We start from the raw sequence: 13086 nt of genomic DNA on the forward strand, positions 1-13086 counted from the left end.
TAAAGAACCATTCTCAAAATTCTTGACAAGAAAAGGGATGGCCTTTACCAACATCAAAACTAGCCTTATAATCATATTATAAATTTCTTTTGTTCTTTCAAAAGTTAATGTTGGTTGTTTGTCACTCAAAAACATTCAACTACCTCACTCTCCTGCCCTTACTAAGAATTTAATATAAAGAATGTGATAGAGGAGCTCCTGGGTGGCTCAGTCGGTTAAAGGTTTGCCATAGTCTCAGGTCAGGATCCCAGGGTGCTGGGTTCCAGTCCCATATCAAGCTCCTTGCTCAGCAGAGATCCTGCTTCTCCCTCTCCCCACTACTTATGCTCTCTCTCTCTTTCTGTCTCTCAAATAAATAAATAAAATCTTTAAAAAAAAAAAAAAAGAAAGAAAGAAATGTGATACAACATCTAGGAACCCAAAGAAGTACTTAATTTCCTTACTTGATCTTGTTCTTAAAAGAATTTGCGGTTCATGAAAATTAAATGTTCTAATTTTCTTTCCTTCTTAGATCAGTAAAAGTCATAATCATTTGTCAGTATTTTGACAATATAAAACTTCATTTTATTGAAAAATGTTTTAAATCTTCAAATTGTTATGCACCAAAGTTACCATTATCTGTTATTGCTCATGTTATGCTTTCTCCTAGATTTTAAAAGTTTTTAATTCTCATTCATTTGCATAAGCAAAATATAATTATACATTACTCAATATATTTTTATGATAATTACCTTAAATGTAAATTTGAGTATATTATCCTGGATTTTCCAAGTCATTACACCAATAATATTCATAGTGTATGACACATACATTCTAGATGCTGTATATTTTGGTTCTATTATTATTATTGACATTTATCCTCCAAGAACATTTTTTAGGGCCCCTATTTGTATGTGTTAAAAATGCATTTGGCTGGGAGAATTTAGGTAGAGACACTGCTACCTTCTAAAACTGATAAACCTCCATACAATGTGAGAATTCTTGTGAGTGTAGCCTATGAATGTTCTTACCTGAGTGACCTTCCATGTGTGTATTTTATTTTATTTTATTTATTTATTTATTTTAAAAAGAGTATAACTTGAGCTCCGGGAAATGCTTTCTTTTAGTCATTCATTGCCACATACTTTTTTTTTTTTTAAAGATTTTATTTATTTATTTGAGAGAGGAAGAGAGTAAGAGAGAGCATGAGAGAGGAGAAGGTCAGAGGGAGAAGCAGACTCCCCATGGAGCTGGGAGCCCAATGCAGGACTCGATCCCGAGACTCCAGAATCATGACCTGACCGAAGGCAGTCGCCCAGCCAACTGAGCCACCCAGGCACCCCCCCATGTGTGTATTTTATCTGTTCCTTCCTCTAAACCCTCTGTCCTCTCCATTCAGCTCCTGTAAAGAGAAAGAAAAAATGAGAAAGAAACTCCCACTCTTAGCCGTGTTAGCCTAGACGTGACGTAGTTCATTTCCATCATAGGACCACGCCTGTCTTTGAGAGAGTCTGGGAAATGCAGCCTAGGTATATTCTCCGAAGAAAAAGAGAAAAGGTCTTAAAAGTGGTCTCTGTGATAGACCTGTCTCTGTCAAGCACAAGCTGTAGGACTCTTGACAAGGCACCTCCTTTCCTTGGCTTCAGTTCTCTTGACTCTAAAAGATTCAGTGACTTTTTCTTTTGGGGGGAAGTTTATTAGATGTTTATATTAAAAATATTCTCTTAAGATGCAGTGAGGATTGAGTCAACAAAGCCTTTGTCAGAATGAGAATATCCCTAAAAGTAATCGCGACCAGAATTGAGAACTAAGTTATGACCTTGTCGGTAGTTTATTGCATACCCAACGGATGTTGATTACGCAATTCAGGTGATCTTGGTGGGGGGGCTGCTGGGAGAGGTGGACTTAGGACTTAGTTCCTAGTAGTAACCTTTTCACTTTTTCACCATTTCCATCAGTAAATCATATGAAAATATAGAACTCATACCTTTCAAATTCTGATTTGGAAATTTCAAATAATTTCTAGATACCTAGGTTAGGCCATCACATTTCTTTTACTTATAATATAAGTAACTGGGCTTTTCAAGACTGACTAGAGAATCAAGTGAATTATTTATAACATTGTTTTTATGACGGTGTACAACTGACCCTTGAACAATGTGGGAATTAGGGATACCAGACCCCACACAGCCCCAAACCCACATACAATTTTTGACTCCCTGCCAAACTTAACTAGTAATATCCTGACCTTGACTGGAAAGCTTACAAATAACATGTACAGTCAATGAACACATTTTGTATGTTTTATGTATTATATACTATATTCTTAAAGTAAGCTAGAATAAAGAAAATGTTGTAAAGACTAATATGAGGAAGAAAAAAATCCATGTGTAAGTGGACCCCCACAATTCAAGCCCATGTTGGTCAAAGGTCAACTGTGTTTAGTATCCTAAACCATTATCCTGTACATGAACTGTGGACTATCACCCATTTTTAAGTAAAGGATGGCTTGGATTTATGTCACTAAAACAGTTTAATTGCCTTCCTGCTTTCAACGAATGATCTCTTATACCCTTAAATATAATGTTAGGAGATATGCTATCATTATGAATATAGCTTGGCTCTTTTTCAACAGGGAAGATAGTTGACCAACAAAAAGATCTCAAAGACAGACACCTCAAAGAGTATGTATGGTTATTAACTATCAGATGTCACATTCACTCACAGTGTGAGTAACACACTTATGATTTGAGCCATCATTGAATTTAAAAGACAAAAAATGATGATTACACATTACTATTGACTGGTAGCATTGATGACTTCTATTACACTTAAAGATTTTAAAGAACTTGATAGAGAAGATCTCTTCAGTGTCATAGTAATATTTCAAAAGGTTCTCTTTCTTTTCAGGACTTCCAACAGTAGTCAGACCTTATCATCCTGCCATACTATGGAGCCATGTTCATCAGATGAATTTTTCCAAGCCCTTAATCATGCTGAGCAAACATTTAAAAAGATGGAAAACTATTTGAGACATAAACAGTTGTGTGATGTAATTCTAATTGCTGGTGATCGCAGAATTCCAGCTCATAGGTAATTGATTTCTAAATCTCTGTGTGTGAGAAATATTTCCTTACTAATTTAGTCATGCATGTTGAGATCATTTGTTCCGACTAATTTTGGGAAGGGGCATCTTTCATGGGATTTCTGCAAAGAAAACAGTACATGTGAAATTATTATTATTATTTTTTAAGATTTTATTTATTCATCTGACAGAGATCAGAAGGCAGAGAGGCAGGCAGGGAGAGAAGAAGGGAAGCAGGCTCCCTGCCGAGCAGAGAGCCCGATGCGGGGTTCGATCCCAGGACCCTGGGATCGTGACTTGAGCTAAAGGCAGAGGCTTTAATCCACTGAGCCACCCATTCATTAAGTGACCCCCAAGGGTCACTTTGCTTCTGCAGAAACACAAACAAAACACACTAGCCTCAGATCAGTCAGTATTGTTTGGCAAAGATTTCAGCTCCTACAAGCAGCTTTTCTCCTAAATTCTACCTATTAAATAAGTAAACTCAACAGAAATTAAAGCTCTGAGTATTTAGAAGCAAAAAAGCTAGGGGAATGAAATAGCAAAAACAGAAGAGTCTTGAAATAGCATCTATCCCAACTTCTATTTGCTGACCTCCAAGAAATATGAAAAGTAGTGATGTTAGGGAACAAAAACCTTTCACACAAATGAAGTACTATTTTTTGAAATAAGAAAAGAGAGATGTTTAATAGAGAACAATTCATTGTGTTTCCTTTGATAATTCCATGTTCAGTTGTTCCATGTTAATCACTGTTATGACTTTTCTTAATGCTTTTAAAAGCTAATTAACACTCTGTCCCAACGGTTTTCTTAAGCCTTCCAAAATGGAAGTGAAATCATTAGGAAAAATGGGGCTTGGTTTTAGTTTCCAATGTTTTGTTTATTGAGATGCTACTAGATACTGTAACAAAAAGGCCGTGTTATGAGCATGGGTTTACTAGAAATGATACTTCAACCTGCACGCCACAGAGACAGCTAAAATTCCGTTTTTCCAAAACAGAGCTCATTAGCTTCCCTTGCACACACGTGTAAACTCTCACCGTCATTGACAGTGCCAGAAACTGCCAGTTGATGTCCCTTGCTTTCACTCTTTCCCCCTACATTCTGTTTGCTGCACAGCTACCTGAGGGATCCTTTAAAATGGAACTCAGATCCAGTCACTCCTGTGATCTAACTTTTCAGTGACTCCTCATATCACTGACTATGAAAGCCCAGTGGGCCATGTGGTGGCCATTGCCTTCTGACGTTCTGTCCTTGTGTACGCTACTTGAGCCGCATGGCCCCCATGATCCTCGTATGTGCCAGGCCTGCTGCTCCTGCCTTTGGGTTTTTACAATGGCTGTTCCTTCTGCCCAAATGCTGTTCCCACCTACCTGTATGACTAATTCTTTGCCCAAATGCCACTTTCCAGTCAGACCACTTATTTAAATCCCTTGCCTACTCCCCATTTCCCCTTATCCTACTTTTTCCCCTTAGCACTCCCCACTCTTTAATGTACTCTAGAATTTACTTCTGCTGTTAATTGTGTATCTCCCTTCCCTCTAGAATGTAAGACTCCCTGAGAAAAGGGATCTTTTATCTCTTATTTATACCAATGACTCAAGTGCCCAGTCCTTATTAGGTGTGAATGTCTTTAGTGAGTGAATAAATGGGCAATTCTCAGAAGAAACCTGAATGACCAATAACCATTTGAAAAGATCTTGAGTCTCACTAGCAGTCAGGGGAATGAAAATTAAAACAACAATGAGATCCCATTTAACACCTTGCCAATAGCCAGAAATTTTAACATCTGACACTGTTGTGGGAAAATGTTCTCTCATATGGTGTCTGTGGGGGTCTAACTTGGCACAGCACTTTGGAGAGCTGTCTGGCAAACCTAGGACATGGCAGTGCACTCCTGAGGGGGAGAGGAGAATGAAAGCAGAGAAGAACACGGAAGAAGCTTCAGTGATGATCTGTTTCTATTTCTTAAAATTAAAAAAAAAATAAAGTGAATCAATATAAATGTGTTGACATGGGTAGATCTCCAAGATGTCAAATTAAAAAAATGCACATTTCAAAATATATATTTATAACCTATTTTTGTTCATATCTGGCTATCAAAAATCTGGTCAGAGATGAACCTAATATATAATAATGTACTATTACAAAAATAGTTTGTAGTGTTATAACAAAATATTATCATTTGATAATAAAATGTGAGCATTACAATAATAATAGTAAATCACTAAAGTTATAAAAACAACGTGCTGAAACCATTCTCAGATTTCTCCCATATATCTGCTACCTCTACAATTAAATTTAAAAAGAAAAGCGCTTAGGTTATTTCCAAAAGTGATAAACAGAAAGTAACCTTTATATTTTTTTCCTTTTTTTTTTTTTTTATATAGTCAGTTTCATGCTGTGGCCTTTAGCTTTTCATCTGAATGTTATGAAGTGATATTTGAGTAATGAATGGGTAAATCATTTACCTCAGCAGAAAGTGTTCAGTAATGGTAATTTATTATTCCAAGGAAAGAACTAGAGCATAAAGCAATTTGTCAAATTTAAAAGGCATTTCCCGGTACCATGCACTTTCTGTGGGTAACAAATTAAAAAAAAAAAAAAAAAAGGAAAGAGTGAGAGAAAGCAGCAGCATTTATTAATGACCATCAACTTTAATGTGGTCACTGATTTTTTTTTTTTCTTCTGGTATGTTCTCAGATTGGTGCTCTCCTCTGTCTCAGATTATTTTGCTGCCATGTTTACTAATGATGTCAGGGAAGCAAGACAAGAAGAAATAAAAATGGAAGGTGTTGAACCGAATTCACTATGGTCCTTGATTCAGTATGCATATACAGGTAATAAAACTGAAAATGTAAATCTAAAATTATAATAATCTTAAAATTATGTTGCACTAGGAGATTTCAGATTTCTGCTTTTAGGAAAGCCTGCCACAGCTAACAGTGAATCCTGCTGTTGGAATCACCACTGCTGATGATACCTTTATAAAAGGTTAAAATCTCTATATTAGAATCTTTAAAATGGTGGTCTTAATTAAGCCTGTGATTGGTATTTTTAATTGTTAGTATATGTGTAATGGTGAGTGCTGTGAAATGTGTAAGCCTGATGATTCACAGACCTGTACCCCTGGGGCAAATAATACATTATATGTTAACAAAAAAAAATTACATTTTTTTTACAAAAAAAGTATAATAATTAGATGAATAATGTAATGTTTTTAAGTTATTGCATTTAAAATTTGAGCATTATATTTAATAGGTATGCTACTTAATTAAAGCATCATTTAAAAATTCTGAAAAGAAGCCATTTTTTTTTTAATTTTAATAGAAGTCACAAAGAGCTAAAGGGTTTTTTCATAGTTAGTACTTTTCTTTTTTCTCTTTGGACTATCTAAAACCACCTAGAATTCATTTACAGAGCTCTTGTTTAGAATTATTGCTGTTAACACTGTTTTATAAATTAAAGTTAATACAGTTCTACGGTTAATGGGATTTCTCTTTATCATTCAGGCCGCCTTGAATTAAAAGAAGATAATATTGAGTGCCTGCTGTCTACAGCTTGCCTCCTTCAGCTTTCACAGGTTGTGGAAGCTTGCTGTAAGTTTTTAATGAAGCAGCTTCACCCATCCAACTGTCTTGGAATCCGTTCTTTTGCTGATGCCCAGGGTTGTACGGATTTGCATAAAGTGGCTCACAATTACACCATGGTATGTATTTCCTGAGACGCAGAAAGGCATGTGCTCTTTACCTCATCACTTCTTGTTGCAGACTTACCTACATGGTGCTGTTTTCCCCTGGCTCTGCCACACGTCCTGAGCTTCAGGTTCACGGTCTACTGTGTGATACTGTCATTGAGTTGCAAGGGGAAATCACCAGGTCCTATTTCTCCTGGATCTGTGAGTCAAGCCTGAAGTTATTACAGTCGCTAAGAAACAGAGCAGTGGCCTAGGACTGTTCTAATCAAGATCTTCAGATCTGCTGCACTTTAAAGCAGGATTTCCCCGACATTTTCCTCTGTAGCAGTTGGCTGAATTTCAGAATTGCACATACTCACAGATGGAAATTGGTGACCATGATGGGGTAGGGGGTAACTGGTGCAGTACAGATGATGGTACAGATGGCTTTTTATTAAAGGTAGATCTGATGATATGTAAGAAGCATTTTTAGCTGTGTAGAAAGATGTGTGTATGAATTGTAGCAAATTGTGTGCTCAAAATAAATTACAGAGGAGGTTCTCATTCAGACACTGGAGGATAATGGATACAGACTGATCTAGGACAGCAAGAAAGGAAGGGCATGTTGAGGGCATATTGTTAGGACCAGGACCCACAGTCTTCACAGTACAGGGATTTGGAGAAGGGAGGGTATTTGGATTTTTAAGGAATGTCCCACTGTGGCGTTAAGCCTTCAGAGCTGGACCAAGACGGAGAACTGTTGCTTTGTCTCCTGTAATTAGGCCAGTACACCTCCTAAGAGAAGAAAGAATATGAACATTCACACACATGCTAGTTATCCGTGTTACTGATTTTTATCAACCTGAAAATGTTTTTCTCTACCTTCTCCATCCTTCCATGGAGTTGGTTTGTCTGTGAAGGGATTGACAAATACTTTAGGAATCTTTCACTATAGAAATAGAGATTTTGGAACAATTATAAGAACAGAGGTTTACGACTATTGGGAAGAATAATTCTACCTACTTCATAAGCTCAATGTGAGGATTAAATGAGTTCATAGGAGTGTAGCACTTAAAATAGTGATTGACCCATAGCATACCCAATCCCCTAAATGATCTCCTTCACATCATCACCATCACTGCATGGATTTACTCTGTTCAACACAACAGGGATTGATGGGAGTGAACAAAAGCACTCATACCACAGGGCGACCTTTACGATTTGTACTCCCCCCTGCGGTATCATCACTTCTCAGGAATGTTTCTTGTTTGTTTTTATTTTTAAGATTTTTATTTATCTATTTGACAGAGAGAGATCACGAGTAGGCAGAGAGGCAGGCAGAGGGAGAGGGGGAAGCAGGCTCCCTGCTAAGCAGAGAGCCCGATGTGGGGTTCGATCCCAGAACCCTGAGATCATGACCTGAGCCGAAGGCAGTGGCTTAACCCAGTGAGCCACCCAGGCGCCCAGTGTTTCTTGTTTATAACAGTCATAGAGATTGTGTGACAAGGCAATGCTATACAGACCTTGCATTTTCTAAATGAAGTCCCATGGAAAATTTTTTTCCCCACCTCCGTCTTTTATCGTTTCCTTGCAAATTTCTCATTTTAACCTTAAACCTCAGGTTCAAATAATTTGGGAAGTAAGATGACTATAAATAAAATTGGGTTCCTTTTCTTTCATAATCGTTTCATCATTTAAATAATATCTCTTTCCTAGGAAGGAGTTTGATTCACATGAAAACATTTCTATGCATTTAGGTCAGCCTGTTGTTTATACTGGAGGCACAGTGGCTGCTTAGACATAAATTAAATTTAAATTAGCTCTTTTTTTTCTTAATTAAAGCTGGCGTGCCGTGTTATTTTAATTTCAGGTGTACAACATAGTGACTCGACAATTCTATACATTATGCAGTGCCTACCATGATAAGTGCAGTTACTTTCTGTAACCATACAGAGTTATTACAATATTATCGATTCAGCTCAATGTTTTTAAAACTATTTTCATAGCCAATTAGTTGGATAGTTTTGTTTTTTTTCCCCCTCAGGGCTATTATTTGACATTCAGTTTCAATAGAGAGGTGAAATTTAATTCTAATAACAGTAAGTCATTTAGAGGCAGACTGTCTGATTTCAATTGTTGCTATGGGAACTCAATGAAAATGTATAGCAAAATTCAATCTTCAATTTAAATAAATCCCTCAGTAATTTCATTTGCTTGAAAGCTAATTCCAAATGGAGAAAGGATGTTTGCTAGCAAGTGTTTGGTAAGGTGATAGCTATTTATATCACAAAATAGATTTTGTTTAAGTTTTTATTTTAATGCTAGTTAGTAATACAGTGTTATATTAGTTCCAGGTGTAAAATATAGTGACACAGCAGTTCCATACATTACCCTGTGCTTATCACAATGACACAGAATAGATTTAAAATCCAAAGTAAGGGGTGCCTGGGTGGCTCAGTGGGTTAAGCCACTGCCCTCAGCTCAGGTCATGATCTCAGGGTCCTGGGATCGAGCCCCACATTGGGCTCTCTGCTCAAGCAGGGAGTCTGCTTCCCTCTCTCTCTCTCTCTGCCTGCCTCTCTGCCTACTTGTGATCTCTCCCTGTCAAATAAATAAATAAAATCTTTAAAAAAAAAATCTGAAGTAAGCATCATGCCACATAGTGAATTCAGTTGTCACAATCAGTAAATGGTACACGTGCTTGGAATGTTCACTCAACCTCTAGGAACACAGGTAGGACAGGATAAGGAGTTCTTCCTTGTAATCCCGAAATCCGGAAACTTGTTCTTACTCTGACTGCCACTGAATGTGACCTGGCATGAGTCCTTTAACCTCTACCAAAACCCTAACACTGGATGTGTCATTACAAGTATTTAATGGCAGTATGGGTTTGTGAAATAAATATAGGCATTTAATTTTACATTTTTGAATTTTGTTTCTTGACCTAGAAAAAACACTGAACTTTGCTAAAATACCTGCTTTAAAACCAAATAATACTTTTGAAAAGCACTTTATGTTTAACCTTGAGGTCAGTAGTCTTTCTATAAGTTGTTGAGCCTTGATTTTTCACTTAAAGTGAATTGTACTAAAATGGAAGGGGCATGGTTCTGAAATAGAAAATCAACAAATAAATAATAATATATATATAATAGTCCTTTTCTCCTTGATGAACTAATACCATGGCATTGGTAATGCCATTAATACCATTTGAAAGCAAAGCAAAAATTCTGTCAGTATGTCTTAAATGTTGATTCTCCTATACTCTACCTTTGAGCAATTAGAAATGTGTATTACTTTGATTTCTTGAGAAATCTTACCTAACGTTATGCAATAAATCTATTTCCATGTATCTATGTGATCTTTGTTTTTGAAATTTTTAATGCCTGCTTAATAGCTGGACCTTTAGGCTAATTCCCATTTTGTACTATTATAAATAATAATACAGAGAAGCATCATTAGAGAAGCATCAGCTTTCTTTTTCCTCTTGTGAATTATTTATTAAGGATTAAACTGCTGATAGGATAACTGGGTTGAGAACTTCAACATTTTTATAGCTCTTACAATGTGTTACCAGCTCGTTTTATAATGTCAGTATACGATTGAGTGGAATGGTTTGCATGAAGCCAACATCGAGGTTTTATTAAAATATATTTCTGAAAATGATAATCCGTCATTTAAAATAGATACATTTGGGCATCTTTAACAAATCATGATGAATTGAAGCAATTGAATTTAGTTAATTATTCATGCATGGTTTCCTGTTAAGAATTGCTAAGAAAGAAATGTCAACTCAAGATAGATTTTAGATCAGTACCTAATTTGGGTTACTGCAAGCTATATGGAACCTATAATTCTCATTTTAATATAGAAGATGGTTGCTGGTAATCCTTATCTCTAGATCTAATTTCAATGGCCCTACCTATTTCACTAAAACCATGTATGCCTAGACAGCCCCAGCACACTAGGAAGTGTAAGAAAAACATTAAGGGACAATATGCGTAGCATTTGCATTTATATTATAGCTAAGTAAACAGTCCATGCATTAAGACTTGTAACTTTGCACACCGGATAGTAAATTTCCCATCTCTTCAGGCTGTTCAGCATAATATCCTAGTAAAGGTCATTATCTCCCAGCTGAAGTCATTTCTGTTTCCCATTTCAAATTAAAAGGAGCCTGATTCTAGTATGTGGTTGCAACTGAATTATCTTCAGTCCACGGTTCTGAAGTCCCAGTGCCTTCGATGTCAACACTTCTGCTTTGGCTCTTTTTCTCTGAGACCAAAAGGACATTATACATAAATCAGATTCATAGTTTTTAAAATAGACCTAAAATCCTGGGTGGTCTCATGACTTACATTAAAACATTCTTGAGGGCCAGTCAGAACCAGAATAGCCCTATGGATATGTAGTCTTCCTTGGGCAGTCTGAGAAGGCTTCTGTGGTCCAGGACGGTCTTGGGAAACCCAGCCACCTGGCAGCCATTTCTGGATAAGAGAAAGAACTTCCCAGCTCACCCAGGGATCTGGCTGGACGTAAGCCAGATTCTTCTACAACCACAAATGTAACCTAACTTGGATGTTAGACTATCCTGCATCTCAGAGTCTCATTCATTTTTTCTACCCTCTACTTCTCGAAAGACTTACCGAAACTATTCCCTATCTTGAGTAAAGCAAAGCCTAAGAATCCCAGGTCCATGTTTAAAGTGTAGCAAATGGTAGAGGCCCCTGTGTGGCTCAGTCAGTTAAGCAGCCGGTTCTCAATATTGGCTCAGGTCACAATCTCAGGGTCCTGGGATCGAGCCCCACATCAGGCTCTCTGCTCAGCCCGGAGTCTGCTTGAGAATTCACTCCCTCTCCCTCTGCCGCTTCCCCCGCCCCTACAAGCATGTTCTCCCTCTCTCTCTCTCTCTCAAATAAATAAATAAATCTTTTTTTTTTTTTTTTTTTTTTTTTTTTTTTAAAGATTTTATTTATTTATTTGACAGAGAGAGATCACAAGTAGGCAGAGAGGCAGGCAGAGGGAGAGAGGGAAGCAGGCTCCCTGCAGAGCAGAGAGCCCGATGTGGGGCTCGATCCCAGGACCCTGGGATCATGACCTGAGCCGAAGGCAGAGGCTTTAACCCACTGAGCCACCCAGGCGCCCCAATAAATAAATCTTTTTAAAAAATAAAATGTACCAAATGGTAAAATTTAATTCTACTGATACGGAGACTTCCAGTGTAACGACATAATAGCAGCTTAAATGTTATTTTATACTGTGCTTCTTTCCTGGTAAACAGTAATGCCATTGTAGGGAAGCTTTCAAGTATAAATGTGTTTTGGCATCTAATCCAAAAATGTTTATTTTCTCTTAAACAAACTGATGGACAGAAGGAACAATATTGTTGAAATGTGCAATTTTTTCCCCTCTAGGAACATTTCATGGAAGTAATTCGAAACCAGGAATTTGTATTATTACCAGCCAATGAAATCGCAAAGCTCTTGGCGAGTGATGACATGAACATTCCTAATGAGGAGACAATACTGAATGCTCTTCTTACTTGGGTCCGTCATGATTTGGAACAGAGACGGAAAGATCTCAGTAAACTTCTGGCTTATATTAGGCTACCTCTTCTTGCACCCCAGGTAAACTGTTTTTGATTATTTAAAATCAGTATCCTAATTTAAACAACGTTTGGGTATTGATTTTATACTAACCATGTTAATATTACATGTCTGTGGGTTTCTTTCCTTTTTTCCCCTTTGGCTCTTCTACCAGATAAGGTTCTTTTACATATCCTATGAAGTGTAAGTGAAAAGAAAAAGTGAAATATTTCTGCTTGTGTTTTTGACCCAGAAGTTCTGGCTGCCTGAATTACATTATAACATGATTGCTTGGGGGTTCGTAATTTTATTTGATTCAGTTTACAAACCTATCCTAGCAATTGAAGAATGAGTAAAGCCATGGGTGAAAGTAGCAGTGGACAGAAAATTTAAATTAATTTAGATTAATTCATTTGCTACATGTTTATTAAGTACCCACTGAATGCTGGATTCTGGTGATTTATAAACTGAGGCATGGTAAGTGTTCCAGCTCTGACATCTTAAAACTCTGTGTCTTGACATATTCATAAACCGCAGGCTCTTCATCTGTCAGGTGGAGATAACATCCTCTTTGACCATCTCACAGGATTATTATGAAGATGAGAAAAGTGCTCTGTACCATCAAATGTGCTACAAATAATCATGGTAGGATTATCAGCATTATTTTAGAATTGAAAGCTGCCTGGTTAGTGTATTCAAGCAGTCGGTCTGAACACATTTGCATGCATAATTTCCCCTTTATACAGTTCTAACTGGGCTGTACA

General features: G+C 37.1%; 1 protein-coding gene across 4 annotated transcripts in view; it reads left to right on the forward strand.

The window, feature by feature from the left end:
* KLHL5 (kelch like family member 5) overlaps window positions 1–13086 on the forward strand; it is a gene marked incomplete at its 5' end in the record, with an annotated part of 90582 nt that overhangs the window by 32263 nt on the left and 45233 nt on the right. For all 4 annotated transcript variants that reach the window (XR_013966416.1, XM_080796735.1, XM_080796734.1 and 1 more), the window contains 4 exons: window positions 2890–3072; window positions 5768–5904; window positions 6577–6773; window positions 12152–12364. Coding sequence is in view for 3 of the 4 variants with exons in the window: in XM_080796734.1 (XP_080652860.1) it covers window positions 2890–3072; window positions 5768–5904; window positions 6577–6773; window positions 12152–12364 (730 nt within the window). The remainder of the gene's footprint in view (window positions 1–2889; window positions 3073–5767; window positions 5905–6576; window positions 6774–12151; window positions 12365–13086) is intronic.

Source organism: Martes martes (assembly GCF_963455335.1).
Source record: "Martes martes genome assembly, chromosome: 2".
In the NCBI taxonomy this organism is placed as follows: domain Eukaryota; kingdom Metazoa; phylum Chordata; class Mammalia; order Carnivora; family Mustelidae; genus Martes; species Martes martes.